Consider the following 19,730-nt stretch of genomic DNA (forward strand, 5'->3'; position numbering starts at 1 on the left):
TTCAACTACTGTGTCATGACACACTAGCGTGCCTTGAGGTATAGCCTAATGTGCCGTGGAAAATTCTCCAATACATAACTATCCGCAAATAATGTGCTGCAGATAAAAAGGTTGAGAAACGCTGAATCAAGGTGCTCTAAACGCTGTGTTAGTGTTAAGTTTTAAAAATGCTTATTAGCTATCATTATTTTAATGAAGTTGCCTTTTAATCATTCCTTGCCTAATATTAGAAGCTCAAATTTGTTTAAGGATACTCCATAAAAATTTGGGCGTTACTATTTTTCGGGAAAAAAAATTTCAGCCCCCCTTACCTGAACTCACCCCGTACGCCTATGAATGAACTGGTTGTAATATACACGCAGTGCTGTCGGAACAAAATTCATATTGGGGGCTGCCCATTGTATTTCTTCTCATTCAGTGCACTGATATAAAGGAAATATACTACAGTTTGACAATTATTTGGGGCTCCACCATTAACTAGGAAAATTTATGACACATTCTAAAGATTATATATGTTATCTATGACATATTTTAAAAAAATTGCTAAAGAAAAATCTGAGTAGAGTGGAGTAGAATGGAAAAAACTTCTAACCATAGAAATATTCACGCACCCAGAACCAACAACAACAACAAATGTTTCAAACAAGTAATGGCGGCAAAGGATGTTGTAGGAAGATTTTTTATTCGTCTTTGCCGTCGATATGTCGCGGATTACATGCAAAGCCATTGAGATAAGTGATTTTTTCAAGGCAACATGTAGGAAGGATATAGAAGAGCACGTCGCTATTTTCAGTTGTTGCTAATTTCTGACCGAATACATTATAAAAACAATATGGCTGTCAACAGACAAGAATGCAATGTAAAGTTAGAAATAAAACGACTTGCATTGTCATTATCAAGAAATTCTGTGACCGAGTTTGACTTGAATAAAGTCAGCCAAAGAATAAAGTTTAAAAGTACGGAGCGAGCATGCGAAAGAAAAGCCTGGACAGTGCTACTGACGTCTCTAAATTCACCTTATGTTGTCTCGCAGGATAATTTCATTGTGTCTGAATACACGGAAGACAGTGATTTCAAAATTTACAATGATTTAATGATCAAAGCCTTCATCTTGAAGGTGCAAAGGAGAAGTGCCGAAGGATTAAAGATCGAAGAATTAGCTGAATCCTTCAAGGGTAAAATATTTTTTTTGGACTGATAAACATTTGAACATTTTCAATCATCATATGATGCATGGCTGTACACTTTTCTGTCTGTGCTTAAAACGATTTTCTGTTAAAGATAGGATCTTAAAACTCAGAATGGGACCGGATTTTTTAAAGAAAAACCCTGCACAATTTTGTTAATTTGATACACATTTTGTTCATCTTAGATCAAGGATTGGTTTGCTTATGTAGCGAATTAGAAATCTGGACATCTTTAGATATGTGCTGGAAAATTAATCTGCAAGCTGTATGAATTCTTTGGCCCTTTATTCAAGGAACATAGATGAACATTTTGCCACTACCAAGTTAAAAACAGATCACTAGCTATCAAAAAAATAAAATGGGTGTAGTGTGTTTGGGGATCATATTCTATAGGGAACCCATGTAGCTTATTTCCCTACAAATTTTGACAAAAGCATACAGGAAACAGTAAAATATTGAAAAATGTGCATTGTTGAAGAGGCCTTTTTAATCAAATTTTCCATCAAGCTTGGCTAATACATTTTTTCCATCTTTGTGTAGCCAGCTAACAATTGTCTTTACCTTGCTAGCCATTGTACATATAACCTAAGTGCAGGTCAATAGACAGTATTGTTAGATATGTAAACAATGTAATAATGTGTCCAGCCTTAGATGGAAAACCAAAGCATAGCTGTCCAGCCCCCAGCCACAGCATCCTTGAAGTATCTGACCTTCATAGCCTCCCAGATTTGAAAGGGGTTTCCTGGTTTACAATTTTATCTCCTGGTCTCAAAGTAACTCATCAGATTCTCATGGTACATATAAGTAATAATTTCAAGAAATGATACAACTAATAATTCCTTACTAGATGATATCATGTAAACAACTTTCATAAATTTGCTATTCTTCTCTGGCATGTGCACTAGAATAAGTACACTAGGATTTTAGACCCTTTTTACATAAGATACTTTTCATTGTAATTTTAATGCTTTGAATATTTTTGTATAGAATAGAAAAAGGCCTTATCAGCAAATAGATTTAGTGGATGATAACTACAAAGCCATCAACTCTCAAATCTGCACCTGTAGCATGTTTCAAAAGTTTGAACCACAATATAAATTCTTAGAAGTTCTACAACAGAAAAAAGACAAATTCTTTGACAGAAAATCATCAATGGAAGTTTAAACTTGTTTAAAAAGATATGAATGGCATGTAATGTTATATCTGAGATGTGATGTGATTAACTTATTTAGGAATTTATCCCCATTTGCTAATATGACTTACAGTCAATTTATCAATTGTTGTTTGATAGTAGTCATATCTGGATCTTTGTGCTAAAGTGTATTTATTCTTATTTGCAGCTTTGAAAGTTAACCCAAAGATAATAAAACTCCTACTGAGTTTATCAAAGGCAGATGATGGTCCAGTTGAAGAAGATTTTCAAAATATTTATTGCCTTTCTTCAGCTGAGAGTGGTTTCCAAGGTGACACCTTAACAGTAAGTACAGTCTTTATCAATTCCTTACATTTAAATATAAGTCAAAGTTGTATATTTATTCAGATCTGTTTTTATATTGTGGGCTATTTAGTAACTTTAGGACTGAGTTGATTGCCATCACATTAAAGATATATGTTTAAACAGGTTATGAAGATTCATTTTAAGCTTCCATGTGTAACATGGGACATAAAGGAATGGAGAAATATTTATCATGCTAACAACATGATTTTACTCTAGAATCAATCATTGTCAAGCTGGATTTCCACCTCAAGCAGCAAAGTTGCAAGAAAAGAAAAAATGTGAGTAATGTTAAGTTACAATGGATGTGATACATATGCTTTAGGTAAAACTAGATTGTTGAAGCCTGATAAACAGAAAACTTTAATGGTTTGGCATGACTCATGATATTACAACCAAGCAAATAAGATAACAGTTGGAGAACTTCCAGTCTTAATACCAGTTATACAAGTTAGGTAGCCGAGAAACCAGATGATGCATGGGCTCCGACATAGGTTGGAAAGCAGGGGGCTAAAAGAAAATTTATCACTCATACCAAAAGAATTTGAAAAAAGCTCTATTGTTTTGCAAAAAAGTAGGGGGCCATGGGCTCCCCAGCCCCCTTTCATCAGAGGGCCTGTATGCTTTGTTAATTTAGGATTCAAGTCAGTATGGGATTTTAAACCTGTTGATAGATATTTGGAGTTCTTCTATGTTAAGTTTTAAGTTTGTTTTGGATTTTTGAATATTTTATTACTTTGTAGATTCTTTCAAGTTGATTTGCTGCCAAGTTCAATGAAATCTGGAAAAAATGTAATTGCTTCGTTTTTGCTAGATAGTACTTGTGCTAGAAAAATATAATGCTTAGTTTTGGAGATTTCTGCCATGAATTTGATATCAATTTTTGTAATCATGAACCATCATTGTCCACTGTTTATACTCAGAAGAGTGTTGGACAAAAGTACTTTAGTATGCTATGATTCCACTACTATTTGAAATCTTCAAATTTTACCTTACCAACTACTTATTTAATCATCATCATCTACTTCATTATTAGCTTCATTATCAGCTCCATTATACTCAAGATTTGATTGCAAAGATTAGCTAATATATTCATCTTAATCACAAATGGCTGCATTCATCCTTGACATAAACGTCTAAAGTCTTCAGATTTTCCTGTTTCTATTGGCTATTTCAATTGTATTTAGATCAAGTTTTGTTTTTAGGTCTTTTCTGAAACTCCAGCTTGCAGATTCATTGACTGTAATTCAAGTCTCCAAAGCAATGTATGTATAAAGCTTTGTTCTATTTTGTCCTGCTCTAAAGGGCCTGTTTCATGCTTTTGTAAACAAACCAATAATATGATTATGAACCCTGTGTGCTCACTGCCTATTTTAGACATTTGGATAATGGTTGATGGTGCTTCAGTGCTTCAATAAACTGGATGAATTGTATTTTCTCAATTGAACATGAAATGGAAAATTGATATATTTCTGCAATTAATATATTTCCACAAAGATAGCTACATACCTTTTTATTTTATTTTGTTGATTTTCACTATTCATTTATTTATTTCATAGGCAAACAACAAATTCGTGAATACCACACAGCAAAGGCTTTTTGGTGCCCTTACAAATCAACAACCCACTAAATCTCCTGATTCGCTTGACCTGGTCCTGAGTTTACCAGAAATGTCACAAGACACATCATCATTGATTTTTAAGCCTAATTTCAAATCGGTAATGCTTTCTATTTTCAATGATAGACTAATGTAATTTTGCTATATTTTTTACTGAATCTGGTAATTTAAGTAAACTGATTTTATACTAGCAATACAAAAATGTTTGAGCCAGATTCATTTTACTGAACGTTTTCTAACAATCTGTTTATTTTTCGAAATAGATTTCGATAGATGAAGGCTTTATTGATGACAACTCAAGCCAATCTTCAAATGAACTTGCTGATTCTCAGTACAACCCAAATGATTATTTGCAAATTTGGACAGACTGTCTTAATTCTACTGTTCAACTTCAATACACATGGGAAAGACTGACTTGGTGAGTCAATATTGTTGTATAAAAACATCTTAAATGAAACGCAAATTTTCCGTTTTATAATATTTATTGGACTCATTATTCCAACAAAAAGCCCCCTGTGATGGTCTGAAAATGCTATGTGAAGTGAGCACGCAACAAAATTGTATCACCTCTAGAAAAGTTACATGGTTCTTCACGTTTGAGATGTCATGGTCTAATCTTAGGCTGTTTTGTACTTACCTCCAATCTACACTCCAATGTTTTTCTTTTCAAAACTCAGGTTAATAGCTACGTCATACCGTGGGCTTTAGATATGTTACGTCATGGGCTCATGCAACGACCAATGGAAAGTCGAATGGAGATGCGAATGCCAGCTTCTGCAGCCGATACCTTGCTATGAAAGTAAAAGTGAATTCATATTTATCCAATAAGTAATTGATTACTGTGCTTTGTTATTTTTAGTATGCATGGAACAGACGTCTCAACTTATTTCTGTGAAAGTGGGCCTGCAGCGATCGACCATTTGTACAATTTACGTCGAAAAGAGGCAAGCTACATAACAGACCAGCAGCAAGAACACTTTTATGTTTCTCAGAACCAACTTATAAAGCAGTCAGTTAATGTCCTTATTGGTCTGCCGTCTCGGTCATTCCATTTTAACAGAGTAAGTTTATTTTAGTTATACCTTTTATGTACACGGTAAATAAAGCATTTATCTTGTTTCTTTAATCGTTGACTGTTTTTGGAAAGACAGGTAAGTGACAGAGTCTTAAGAAACTTTACTGCTTCGTGATTTTCCTTTCCTCTACATTAGCACATCAACACTTTATTGTTAGTTTTTCATTTTATTGATCCAGAAAGATTTTCTGTGACTTATTTAATGTCATAACGTCTCCTAGCCTTACTGACAGAAACTAAATTTCGACATGGAAAGAACCTTTTTCAGAGTTGGTATTTTATCAATCACCACACTTTTGTTTCAGGGCAGATGTTCCTTCACTGTTGATTCCTCCTTAAGGATCTCTGGTCTCAGCCCTGAAGCTTTGCAAGGGTTTCTGCAGCGATTTGCAGAAACAGGAACACATTACCGACAATTGAATCGATTTACCCAGCATCATTCAGAAAAACTGACTGGCCTTTCTGGTGGCTTAACACTGGAAGCATTTGTGACAAGTCTTCGAAAGTATATTGATTCGTATAAACACGCTGTACTGCTCCTCCAAGGTATCTTAATCACTCTTGTTAGCTTCTTTTATGGAATTGGTTTTTTCGCGGAACAGAATTTTAAACACCAGTGTAAATCGATTAAAAAAGCCAGAACAACTTTAGTTTTTCTGACTTTTTTAGAATCTGGAGATTGTCAGACGAAAAGCTTCAGTATATCTTGAAATGCATGCTCTTTCCAAAGCCATTCGTTCCTTTGCTTTGCAGTCAAAAAGTGTACTTGGTACACAGGAATTTCTAAGAACTTTCGTTGTTAGTCTTTTTCAAGTCTGTTTTTTAGCCAGATTCAGCTCCAATCCCTATTCATACCTCCACAGTGCCTTGCAGCAAGTCAGCCTTCCCAATTTTGATATAATCTGGCTCATACAAGCTGCTAAGAATAGATGCCCTCAATGTATGTTCCATAATGATATCTGTTGTAGTCACATACCAGCTTGCAAATACTTTAACATGATGGACATAAAAGAACTGCTACCTCTATGTCAAGTATGTTTCTCGAGCCTATCAAACTACGCTTTTAAGCAATTCAAAAACAATAACGCTTACTTGCTTGTAGTTGAATATTAAGCGTACACTGTCTTTTATAATTTATCTTTATAATATATAATTGTATTTTCTTCATGCAGAATTTTTATATTGGATTTAATGTTTTTACTGATGAATTTCGTCAATAAGTGTGGTTCGTTTCTAGACAATTTTCCAAAAAGTATGCTGCAACTGTGGGCTATCTTCGATGACATGGCTCTTCAAATGAGGTCAGTAATAAATCTTTTTAATAAAAATTATAATTAGAATATAAGTTTATATCATCTTTTTTCTTCCTTTTATCCTTTCAAAAATTATTTGTATCATCTCTCCACTATCCTGTACAAGATTTCTTCTCATTTTAGATTCCTTGCTGAGATGTGCTTGTGTTCTGCGGCTTTTCGGAGAACGGAAAATGCCCCTAGGCCAAAATTTCCAATGGTATAACTTTCTTTACATTGTCAATTCACTAACAGTGTTAGCATACAACTGGAATGCTGAATAAATTGTAACTTCTTTGTTTATCATTATTTCTTTGTTGTGGAGATGAGCGAGCGAAAGTCTTTCAATGTGTGAGATAATCCCCCGTCTTGGAGTGAAAAGCATACACGATGATGGCTATGTTCCATGCGCATGCTTATTGACTCCAAGACGGGGGGCTGCCTCACTGATCAAAACACTTTCTCATTGTCGTCTCCCGAACAATTTTGTAGTGTATTTGTAAACTAGTTATTATCAAGTGATGCTACACGAATTATACTTTATTTTTTTTTCTTACAGGGCCTAAAACTGTTATCCTACCTCTATGATTTATGTATCAAGAACAAATCAACAAGACATTACTCCTTGCTGCTACATCTTTACAAAGATACAAGCTTGCCTTTCTTAAGGTAAATGAACATCTCCTGTACTGTGTCAACTTTATTTCTCTATATGCCATCAAACAGTCGAAATGTCAAAATAAATGATTATATTTTTATAAGTATGAAACCAAATTATTTAATAATCAGCCTAACTTTTTACAAATTCACCTAGCATAATAGACCTGGGTATGCTAAACATGGAATTCTAAAAATTTATCTTAATTCGATATCATCCAGAAACGCTAATGTTTATGTAGCTTTTTGGCAGTGAGTGATCAGTTTTTGGAAGCAAAAAAATTTATGTTGCCTGTTTTTACAGTGTTTTAGATCCTTTTCTGAATGCCCTATAATTAGAGTCAATTTGATATTGGGTCTAAAATTGAATCGATCTGCCATTTTGGCTTAAAACCTCGAAACAGAACGATAAATTGTGGATATTTTAAGTGGAATACCATTTTATGTCAGCTAAAGGAGTCAGTGTAAAATGCTGTCCTACAATTTTGTTAAAGTGGCTAGGTTTTCAGCTCAGGAATGTCGTGTTATCATAACCGAATGTCCCAAGGAGCACTTGGGCACAAAGACCTTCCAATGAACATTTTGATTTTTGAACGTTATCCAATCCACTTCGGCTTGCTGTATCTGTATTGGCCTGCTATTTCCCTAGAGTCAAATATGAATGAATTTGCGAGCTCTTTGTTCCAAGGTTTGCGAGGTGCACTATTAATTTAAGCATGCGTGCCTATAATTTTCGTCCTTTTTTAGGTACATTGCGAACTGGATTTTCGATGGGATATGTCGCGATCCGTACAACGAATTTCTTCTCGATGTCGATGATCAGTTTTTATGCTATCGTGGTATGTTGGAAGCGTTTTATTCAATATGTAGGGGGAATTTTCATTTAAGTTAATCATTTCATATGGATTGTAAATAAGAGTTTTTAGGGAAACTGAAACTTCACCAATGTAATTTGGCAATATGCTTGAAGAAGTCAATAATTTTCAAGTTGTCCAAAGTATCGACGAGTTACAAAGTATTTTTGGTTAAGATGGCACATTAATTCCTGGCAGGGGGATTTGTAACATCGATATTCCGTATACTATTTAATTGAAAGTAAACACTGTTCTAAATTTGAAAATTTAATTCTTTAAGAAGGTTTTATAGCTCATCCTTGAAAGTTTAATTTTTTTTTGGCATTTCGGCAGATAAACACTATTGGACACATGGTTATGTTCTGAAGCCAAGTAGAAAAGAATTTGGAATGTTTGACAACGATTTTATTGATCAAATACACGCTTGTGGCAAAGCTATAAATTTACTGAAACTGACAAATCAAAAGGTTTGAAAACATTATGTTTGAAAATATCAGGTTTTAATCTCTTGTTATACGGTGAATGAAAGTTCCCTTTTCGCCATCACATGCGATAGAACAAATTATTCCTTCTTGCCAAATTTTCTTTAACATTAACATAAATTCTTATTAGACTTTAATTTGAAAGCTGCCTATGCGCAATAATTTAAAAATGCGAAAACTTTGACCTTGGGCTTTTTTGTCATCTGCTGTTTCTAACACATCTTTCATCTTATAGTTTCTAATTTATCGCTGTGTATATAAACTTGTGATATTTCTTGGATCCACGCGAAACATTAATTGCGTAGAGAATCGTATACTGGAAACCCTTCATCTGATACCATAATAAGAAATAGTAACCTCGGTAGGCCCACACAGCAATTCTACTAACAAAGAGGATCGTATTTCTTCTTCCAATTTGATTTGTTTTTAGAGCATTTCTATTTCATTTCTGACATGAAGAATTTTTAAAGAGGAAGGCTCTTCGACAGCGATGCTGATCTTCCAAACCCCTCCACTAAAAACTTCGAATAAAAAACATGAATAATGAATCCTGATTATAGTATTTAAAGCCTAAACCTAACTAAGATATGTATGGTTATTAAGATTATTTAGAGTATTGTCATATAAATACAAGTGAAATAGAAATCTGCTACAATCATGAAGAATGTTATGAATGATAAAAGTGAATAACTGCTTGACCCTCAGCTGAGAAACTATTCCAAAATTTAGTACCTCTAAGTGAACAATTCTTTTGTCTATTCATATAATTTTCTTAGGCAGCTTTGTATCATTTACGGTATTGCAATAACTCTTTTGTTGCGTAACTGATGTTTTTTAACGTTGCTGTCATAGAATTTGTCATCTTTGACTAAAATTTTTGTTATGGTAGTTTCTGCTTATCCATAGCATTACCTCCTACAAGATCTGCAACGGCCATCAATAGGAATTTTGCTGTCAACCTACGACCTAGAAAGAGTTCAAGATATAAGTGCCGCGTATGTTGCTAGAGTTAACCAAGCCAAGGCTGAAGACCTGCAAAGCAAGAATGCTGCCGTGAGTGCCTATAACTTGCTGTTTTAAAGTGTTGCTTGCACCAGGATGTTTTTCTAAGCAGTGGCGTTTCAAGAATTGAACAACTGAAAAGTTCAGTTAAAGGCTTTTGTAGGAATAATTTTTGAAAAACAAACAATAACAAAAGGATGTGTTTTATCAGTGTGTTATTTTACTTCTTGCTGACTGCAATTTCTTTCTAAACAATCTGCAACTTAGCTATAGGAAATAAGTTGGTCGAAAATCAATAGTTTATTAAAATTTACAATGATGACATTTCTCATAATCGGTCAAACTAGGTTGTCATATCATTTGATATGGACCAGAAATTAAACCTGGTACAAACATATAAGGTTCATTTTGCTCACTTTCACTCTTCAATCGCAACCGAGACTAGAAGGCACTGATTGGCCAAAAAGGAGCAAATCACGTGCATCCCTTTTCTTTTTGGCTTGTTTCAGCTGTTATCTGAAGACAGGGTAACTCACCTTCTCGATACTTTGGTGGATGCTAGACTAAAAAAGGTTTTAATTATATCTGATAAAATTCCTCTGATCTATTCCATTTTAAAAAAAATTCGATACGTCAGGCGTTTTGTATTTCTTGTTTAAGGAAGAATATGAATTATCATTTCCAAGTTGGTATATTTTTGTTATCGTACTTGGTGATCAATCCAGGAGAAGAAGACCTTCAAGCTTTCCTCTTCCCCAGAAACACTGCTCGTTATTGGAGCTTTTAACCCTGAACCCAACTGAAACTTATCACCTTAGTTTTAACCTATGTTCACCAAATAAGTTAAGCAGCAGGTTTGTAGAATGGCTCGACTAAAAATGATTCTTGCTTTCAGATGGATGAACTTCTTCTTAAGAGAGAAGAACAGCATGAACAAGAAAAAAGAAAAATACTTCAAAGCATGAAAAAGATAAGTGGTAAGTCTTGTGCCACCAAATGTTTCACGCCTGCTTTGCCTTGTCTTACTTTGTGTCTTGTTCAACTTTTATAAAAAGTTTGTTGTATCATAGTTCTTGCCAGTATTTTGTTATGAGTGGGTTTTTGTTTTTGTTTTGATAGATATTGAAAAGAAGCTAAAAGAATCAGCCCATCAGAAAAAGTTCAAAGAATTGCAAAGACTTAAGAAGCAGATGGAGGATGATTTTGAGGTAAGTGTTCGGTTTGTATATAACATACTTAGTTCCTTCTGGGATAATTTGTTCTTATATAGTTACTATCGCTAAAGTTTCCATTTTTCTGACTGACTAGTTGTTAAATTAAATTTTGTATATGTTTTTAATGATGTTTTTAATGTTGATATATGTATCTAGATATATCACTAATTCAAACATTGGCTTTTATCGTAGAAACGAAAAGCTGAAAAAGAAATTAGGTTAAAAGAGGACAAAGAATTCATGAAGAATCTTGTAGCAATGGATTCTGAAAAAGATGAAGAAACAAGAAAAGCAAGGTGATTTTATGCCGCATAGCCACAATAAGCACATAGTCACAAAGCCACAATATTGAATCTTGACTGCTGTTTTTGTAACAGGTGGGAAGGGGCTGGGGGTAAGGCCAGCGGTGTAACCGAGGCACCTGGGGCCCTTGGAAATGCCTTAGACGATCCCCTATTTATGGGCTGCCAAAAGTCCCATCCAGTGTGTAAAGAATGTTGAAATTATATCTGAGTTCATTGCTTCAAACATTGGTTTAAACATATTTTGAGGCCCCTTTAGATTGGGGGCCCTTAGTTATCGAGCTGATGTGCCCTAAACTGTGTTACGCCACTGGTCAAGGGGGCTCATAGGGTTTCTTGAGGCATCACTTTTGTTCACACTGAATGTATATCGACGTCTCCTTAGGCAGCTTTCATTCAAGCTTGGTTTCATTTATTTGACAAAATATACTAAACTGCATTAGATGTAAAGACTAAATATTTGATCTGCTTTCTGGATTTTTTTTCCCAATAGGGAACAGATGTTGGCGCATTATCAGGAGCTATCCAACAAGGCAATTGAAAGAGAAAATCGAGCTTTGTGGAATCTTCGTCGATTGGAGCTTTTTCAGAAGAGAAAGGAGTTCCTTAAAAATGATGAATTGACCTTGCAGCGAGAGAGAGAAGCTGTTGTCGATGTGAAAGCTGTGAATCCGTCAGAAGCTCTTTCTCTACGAAGCGTAGAAGGTCGTAAAGAACACACCAGTTTGCGTGATCATTTTTCTGAGCAGCAAGTTGAAAACAGTGCAACAACTTTTCTAAACGATGAATCAGTTACCAAAAGAGCGAAGGAGCATGCCACGGGTAGCGATATTAATTTGGATGCAGGTACTGCGAAAATGGAAAGCGAGTCTGTAGATGAATCTAAACAGATTCAAACTAATCATGACGAAGTTGAAGGGAAAGATTCTGAAGAAGAATCAGTTGAAGGTGAGGAAACATCAAGTAAAGAAGCAAAACCTGTCGTAGAAGGAGATGCGGCTAAAAATCTTTTGTATGGTAGTGGGAAAATGCAGATTGAAAGTGCAAAGAAATCTAGTAGAAAGCTTTGGGAGGTCGACGAAACCGTTGCCAGTAAAGAGGCAAAACCTATTGTAGAAGGAAATGCGGCTAAAAATCTTCTGTATGGCAGTGGGAAAATGCAGATTGAAAGTGCAAAGAAATCCAATAGAAAGCTTTGGGAAGTTGAGAAAACCGTTGCCATTAAAGAAAAGACAGAAGTGAAAGGCTTGCTGTATCCTGATTCACACGAGGAACACGGAGGAGATATCACGTGGCAATCAACAAGAGGGCATGAACCGGCTTCAAGGATTAAAAAGCTCCTGTATCATAATGATAATCATGCCACAGATGGTCAGTATAATTCTTTGCATTTATTGCAACTGATTTTTACTGGAATATCGGACGTATTTTGCAAATTTTGGCTCTTTAAAGATGTAATTTTGAAAATTAATACTTTTGCATCCATTCAATCAAACTACTGCATTCACTGAAATTCTTTTGTTCATAAGATATTTTTGCTGTTTTATTCTTTATTGTTCTCCTTGTCGATTTTCTTTTTACTACATTTAATCAAAATCTTTGTGTAATTGTTTTCTTGTCAATTTTTCAGAAGATGAAGACGAAAACACTCTGGCTAGTCTAACAGACAAAGAAGTACTTTTGGATTTTGAAGTTGAGCCCCTACAAACTGACTTTCAATCGATGAGTAAGATCTGTAGCTATTTTGAATTCACCTATTCGGTACTTAAATGCTCCTGAACTTGTTGTGACGAACTAACTTCCTAAGAAATTTTATTAGCATTCAGCATTTTGTTTTGTACTGATTTGATACACATATCAATTTTTTGCTTAAGTCTTTCTTTCCTATATCTACAGATTTTCCGCCAAGCCCGTCACTTTTTGATACATTGAAAAATGACGTCAAAATCAAAGAAACGGAGGTGCTTTTAAGAACTGAAGATGCAATTGATCATCTCTCCCTGGAAATGATTATCGATCGCTCTATTATTGGACCAGTCTACGCACAGTAAGCCGCTTTGAAACTTGGTCCTCACTAGTGACACAAGCACAAGCCCAAACGCTAGCAATATTAGGAATAACTCAACAGAAGAGTCTGTATTGGTGTTTACACAACTAGTACTATCACAGGATGACTATGTAGTACAATGTTATAGAATATACATATAGGTGTCAGGGGGTAACACCAGATTCCAACAGCAAAGATCTTGTGTTTCGATATTCATATGTTTGTGGTTATGTTCTGTCAAGCCCCTCCACATTAGAGAATAATACCCTAGTACTTGCATTTGTGCTTACTCACTATTGAGAACCAAGCTCTAGGTAAGACTTGAAAACATGAAAACACCACATATCAGCGCTTCTTAAATCATTTTATTTCTTGAATATTACTTATATCAAATTCGACCGTGTTACAGCTTCATAGCTCTTAAAATTTTGCTATAAAAGAGACGTTAAGTTTTTGTATTTTTATTTCAGTTTGCTTTTTATATTTCAGTGAAGAAACTTAGCTTTTGTAACTTTTCTATTATTAGGAGTTGTTTGGGCGAAAATTCTTGTAGCATTTGCAAATTTGTTGGGGTTTTTTGTCGCTGATCGGTCTCAGTCAAAATAATATTTTCATAGGCAAGCGGCACTGATTGGGCAACCTCAACATTCTGATTTTGCTCGCGTTTTTGATTGGCCTATTTCGATCCACAACAAGGCATATATATTTCCTAGAGTAGATGTTCTGACGTTTTATACTCTGAAGAGTGTCAGACGAAAAGCTTTAGTATGTTTCATAATGTTTTTTTTCTAAAGAAATTATTATTCAGGATTAACAACTATTGCTCTTCCATTTTTTGCCAGGGTAAAGCTTGTACAAACTGCGGCCGTTGAATATTTTACGGACACTTTGCAAATAGGCCACCATTTTGATGCGTTCAGGAAGTTTTTGTTGTTGGAAGATGGAGAATTTGGACACAGCCTATGCAATGAAATCTTTAAAAAAGTTAGTATCCACTTCAAATGTACTTGTTTGAACCAATTGAGTATTTTAACTATGAGCAAGGTATTTTGAAAGGCTCATGCTTGCATTTTTTTAAACAACAGATTGTATATATTAATTTTGATGACGCTAGCTTTGAAGTAAGTAAACCTACTCTACATGATTCGTGGAAAAAGATCATTTTATCGGGTTTAGTCTCCAAAGTTCCTCTCTCTACTCTACAAATAGCCATTTGGAAGTTCCAAAAGAACGTAAGCCATATTGCAGTATGACAATTTTCAACGAGCAACCTTGTATGTATTAATTTCTTTCTTTGAAGTTGTTTGTGAATCACCCAAGTTAAAGCCAATTTGATCTTACAGCTAACAAACATTTTTAGGCCTTCGTGTGCGTTTCTCCGAAAGAATTTTGCCAGCCAAGCATCTTAAACAACATGATCAATAAAGCCATGCAGTTTTCTGTTTTTGCTGATAAAGTTGAATCGGCGAGACAACTAACGTTCTCGCTTAAATGGATTCCTGATGTTATCAGGACAACAGGTAAGGGCCTAGCCTGTCTCTAGAGTTTACATTAACGAAACCCCCTGCCCGAGGCCCTGTAGGCTACTTTATACAATCAGTTTTCTATAGCGAGCCATGAATGTAAATGGACCTTGAGTTCATTCATTAATTTCCTTATCAGAGTGCCCAACTTAACTTGATAACCATTTTCAGAGCTTTCATTTCGACTCTGTTTTATTTTTCACCAAACTGTTAAGCAAATAAAGGTACAATATCCTCTTTAGGCTCAACAAGATTGCTGTTTTAGAAAGTAATAATTCTCTTTATTTGTTGTCCCAAAGGCTGGTTTTTACTGCTTTTTAACATATGATATCAGAAAGCTGAGTGTAATTTGCCTTCATTTTGCCTTATGAGAATCACGTTTGTTTATTTTTGCATTCTGTTTTTTCCCTTTATTTATTGTCGATTGCTTATTTCGGTTTTAGATATCGCTTCACTGGATTTCTTGCAGCTAAGATACAAGGTATGGGCTTGTTCTTGAAAGTTTCACTGACGTAGTGTGCAATTTATACTCGTTATCTAGCTAGTCTTTTACCTAGTACCCAATAAAATGGTTTTTCGTTTTCTGTAAAGAGTTTTCTACCAGAATTTTGCGTTTTATCAACACACAAGCTGCTGGTTCACTAGTCTCTACAAGCAATTGTTTATGATTTGTAATATTTGATGTCATATTTGTTGCTTTCTTCACGTTGCTGAGTTTTTGCCTCTCTCTTTGCAGGTGCCTTGGCCATGCAACATTATCATCACAGAAAACTGCATTGTCAAGTACAACAAGGTAGGAAATTGGAGTAGGGAGCTGGAATAAGGAGTTGAAGCCACACCTTTTCCAGTATGACTTGGGCCTATTTTCTCGGTTCTTTCTCGTCTTGGTTTGTTGCACACCCTGCATTGTCTCTAAAGCCTATTATTCCGCATTCTTATAGCATTTTTATATTACTATCTTCAAATTTATCACTGAAAAATTTCAATAGCTAAATACTTTTCAGATTTTTAGCTTCCTTTTGCGATTAAAGATGGTGAACTGGGCACTTCGAAGGGTCTGGAAAAATCTCAAGAGAGCAGGTAATAGCTATATGGCTTGTTGTTCATAATACCTAATTACTTGTGCATTATATTGTACATTCTTGGTTGTGCAAAAAAAATGTTCCTTTTTGTTTCTATCCCATACTGTCCCGCCCCATCCCGTCTTGTCCTGCTTTGTGCTGTCCTATCTCGTCCTTTCCTGTTCTGTCACATCCTGTCTTGTTTTTTCCTGCTATGTCATATAAACCAAACTATGTGAAGCTCTGTTTATCCGGCATCGAGCACTTTGCTACAGAATGGCAAACAAGATTTAATTTACATACTATCAGATACCTTGTCTGGCCTAATCGAGCCTTTTTTCAATCGAATCTTACATTATTGAAGTCATTGCTAAATTTTATAAATACTTTCGACGTTGTCTTCATAGGCCACAACAACAAAGCTGCCGCATCTCCACAGTTAAGACAACTACAGCTTTCAAGGTATTTTGATTTATTTACCGTAGTGTCTCTTGCTTATCAGTTAGGCTGAACAGGCACAGTGTTTTTATTTAAAAAACCTGTTTATATCATCCTAAAGTATATATAGACTTAAAGTAAGATCAACTGATGTTCATATAATTTGAACCTTTAGATATGTTTCTTAGGACTAAATCTCTTAGAAATTGGCAAGATCTTGTTATAAAGGAAAGACGCAAGTTGTTTGCCAGCCTGAGTTAATAGTAGATCATTCTAAGAAACTTCTAAGGCAAAGTGTAATGAATTCATCGTGTCTCCAATCCTGTTTGTTTAGGAGGCAACTCTAATGACGTTTTGATAAGTGTTTTGCTGTGAATTTATCCAGCCTAAGTGACACGTATCAGCTGATCAGCTGACATTAATATTTTTTATAAACATTGTTATATTGCAGACATGAAATGCAGCATTTTGTTAACAATGTGGAACGTTATCTTGTCAACCAAATTATTCATATCAGCTGGCAGGAATTTCAAGACGACCTTAAGAATAATGTGAGTCTTTTGCTGTATCTAATGCATGGATTTCTGGCTCAAAATGTTTCTTAGAATCGATGATAACTGGCTTCATTGACACAGTGGTTCGAATAACAGTGGTGGCGCCAGGGGAGGGCTAGGGGGGCTACAGCCCCTCCATCGGAAGCATCTAGCTCTCCCCATCGGAGGAAATTTTAGGTTATTGTCGGAGCAAATTTGACAAAATAACGTACGAAAACTGCTTATTTTAGTCATTTTAGCCCCCCTGTCGGAAGCTCCAGCCCCTCTGTCGGAAGATTTCTGGCGCCACCTCTGTCGAATAATAACATAAAATTGACCAGTGATTGCATGGAAAATCGTTGTTTCATAGACAATCGTATTATTTTTTTTATTTCTTTAAAGATACGTATCCTCCGTAGTACTTTTTACACTTTGCTCCCCATCTACCCAAGAGTCTCCCATTAGGTTCGATACTTTGTTTTTGTGCTGGTAGGCGATAAGCCCTTGCTAGCGTTTTGTAGACCCTTGATAAACCAATCTTTTTCCTTTTCAATGAGCTGCAATTCTTAGCTGTAGCAATGTGCTGATACTTATTTTCCCTCTCAATTTAGGGTCTGACAATTTGTGCAATCAATATTTCAGTTTTGGTTAATAAATTTTAGAGATGATGTCTTTAAAACATCTTTGACATCTCTTAAATTTCTAGTGTATATCATTTGTATACTTGCTGTTTTTTAATTTGGCTCTGTTTTTCAAAGGTACACAATGTTGACGATTTACACAAATCACACGTTGGTTACCTTAACAGAATTATATTCAGGTATTTTCCTTTGGTCTCATTCAAGTCGTCCCTAGATTTGGCTCTCTACTAAAGCACAGGTAGTGTCCTTTCCTTACTCTATCCGCGGATTGGCAGGGGCGTAGCTGATGGGGGATATAGGGGGTGTTACAACTCCCCTCCAAATACTTCATGAGTTGGTCGGTATATCTTCAGCTGGTCAACAAAATCTTTACTTTGTTGGTAAAATCATCTATTAGTAGGTGTAATGACACCTTAGTTTTTCTTCATCTATGTGTGCGTCGGTAAATATTGCTGTTGATTGGACATACTTGAATGTTGTGTACTTGAAAGTCTTTAGGGCCCAGGTTTATCATAACTCAAGAATATTAGAGCAGTAATGCCTAAATCAGTTTCATCTGCTTTGATGTCGTTGCTAGTATTTCTTTACATAATCATAATATCCTGTAAAGCAAATTCTCGTTTTACCTTATCCAAGAGGTCTGTTATGAAGAATATTTTTGAAGTTTGGCTAGCTTCTTAAAGGTTTAACATATCGATTTATTTGAAAAGCAATGATGTTATCCCGTTAGATCTCAAGTAGATAGCCTCCCCTTGTATCCATAGGACATCATTTTTAAATGTTTAAGACATGTTAAGATAATTTCGCAGTAGCAAAACATACTCTTCTTTTTAGGTCATTGCTGAGTAAAAACGCGACTCCAGTTCTCAAAATTATCACAGACATTTTCTCACTGATTCTCAAATTTGATTTCCAATTATTGAGTTCCCAGTGGAATGAGAATGACGATGGTTACATAATCCATTCCGCATTCGCCCTGATGTGCGCCACTCACAAAGCATTCAAAGAGTACACTGCTTTCCTCTTCAAAGGTACAATTTCATTAACGAGACTACAAAGATATTAAGAAATGGATTCTACATATATCATTTTTGCATCTTACTTTAAATTTGCTTATATTTTGTCCTTTTGCGCAACCAGACCTGATTTATATCTTCTGTTGCCCTGTAGCATTATTCCCGCCTTGCAATCCTATGTCGTCAGCATGTCCTTGTGCGCATTCGGGGTTTTTCTAAGTATCTATTTTCTTATGTAAAGTAAAAGCCAATCTATTATTAACTTGTTTAGTTTCTAAGGTATTTGAAATTAATACCTTCGTTGCCCTAATGAATCGTCACATACATTGCCAAGATCGTTCTGGCGCTATAGGAGGATTTGATATTTCCAAAATATTGTTTTAAGCATGTTTTAAGGCTTTGTGGTACTTTGTGGTACTTTGCTAGATTCTTTTTCCCAGTTCCTTTGCCAGTTTGCAAAATTCTTCTTGCTTCAATATTAGATTAACGACCTCGCGTTATTTTTTATGTATTCCCTTTCTTTCTCTCTCTCCCTTTTAGTTGTTTCAAAACTCATTCGACGTGGATACCAACACCATCTGGACGATTTCTTGTTGCAAGTTAATTTCAATGGATTTTACGAGCATGCCGTTTCTTGATATATTGTTTTTCGGATCTAATTTAATGAAGGTGACATCAGGGGCGGATACTTGATCAAATATTGGGGGGGGCAAGCCTATTGTTTTAATAAGATGACGTCACATTTCCCATTGTTTTAAAACAAAAATCCATTGTCCTCTAAAGTATTGGGGGGGCGGTCGCCCCCCCTCGCCCCCCCAAGTGTCCGCCACTGGGTGACATTGTTTGTAAGAGACATATCATAACTTGGATAACTTGGAAGTTGATGAATAATTTCAGAAATATGTGCAAATAATGTTCAATCCTCCATGTGGTTATGAAAAACTTCCATGAAACTCGAAGCTTGTCCTAAACGTCTACGTAGACTTTGATTCTGCCCGGATCCAGCAATAATTCATGACACTATCTTGAGAAGTGACAACTGGATTCTGACAATTCTGGCAACCAAAACATGCTATTATTAAGTTTTGTGTGTGTAAAAAAGGCATATACCAGTATGTTATAACATTTCTGTAATCCGAGATACAGGGAGGGTTTGGCAAATATGCGACAGACTTAAAATGTGTCGTCACGTTATATTTTAATTAAACTTGTTACTGTTAGAGAGTTTATATTTCATCAATGAGAGCCTCGAATAATTGACAGAAGTCTTTGACCTTTTTTGGACAGTATTCC

At 35.4% G+C, this 19,730-nt stretch overlaps 1 protein-coding gene across 2 annotated transcripts; it reads left to right on the forward strand.

Moving 5' to 3' along the window:
• The first annotated feature begins 616 nt into the window (after positions 1-616).
• On the forward strand, positions 617-19,220 carry LOC135692210 (gamma-tubulin complex component 6). 2 transcript variants are annotated; one of them, XM_065210283.2, is made up of 31 exons: positions 617-1,175; positions 2,528-2,664; positions 2,902-2,963; positions 3,426-3,474; positions 3,888-3,947; positions 4,242-4,400; positions 4,564-4,718; positions 5,160-5,361; positions 5,681-5,921; positions 6,613-6,676; positions 6,812-6,887; positions 7,227-7,336; positions 8,072-8,163; positions 8,512-8,645; positions 9,567-9,713; positions 10,558-10,639; positions 10,782-10,870; positions 11,069-11,172; positions 11,672-12,549; positions 12,809-12,904; positions 13,075-13,225; positions 14,068-14,209; positions 14,586-14,745; positions 15,192-15,229; positions 15,485-15,541; positions 15,753-15,828; positions 16,217-16,271; positions 16,699-16,798; positions 17,539-17,600; positions 18,256-18,452; positions 18,978-19,220. In XM_065210283.2, the coding sequence occupies exons 1-31, from the start codon at positions 833-835 to the stop codon at positions 19,073-19,075; spliced, it is 4,416 nt and encodes a 1,471-aa protein (XP_065066355.2). In that variant the 5' UTR covers positions 617-832; the 3' UTR covers positions 19,076-19,220. The 2 variants fall into 2 exon arrangements, with proteins under 2 accessions (XP_065066355.2, XP_065066356.2); XM_065210284.2 differs by having other exon boundaries at positions 12,812-12,904.
• The last annotated feature ends 510 nt before the right edge of the window (positions 19,221-19,730 follow it).

The sequence above is a fragment of the Rhopilema esculentum genome, chromosome 13 (genome assembly GCF_057945365.1).
Source record: "Rhopilema esculentum isolate cy_ngs chromosome 13, ASM5794536v1, whole genome shotgun sequence".
NCBI classification, from domain to species: domain Eukaryota; kingdom Metazoa; phylum Cnidaria; class Scyphozoa; order Rhizostomeae; family Rhizostomatidae; genus Rhopilema; species Rhopilema esculentum.

Coding starts and splice junctions, on each gene's coding strand:
- LOC135692210 (XM_065210283.2), top strand. CDS start 833: ATGGCTGTCAACAGACAAGAATGCAATGTAAAGTTAGAAATAAAACGA. Junction 3,948..4,241: donor ATTCAAGTCTCCAAAGCAAT/GTATGTATAAAG, acceptor TTTATTTCATAG/GCAAACAACAAATTCGTGAA. Junction 12,550..12,808: donor TGATAATCATGCCACAGATG/GTCAGTATAATT, acceptor TCAATTTTTCAG/AAGATGAAGACGAAAACACT.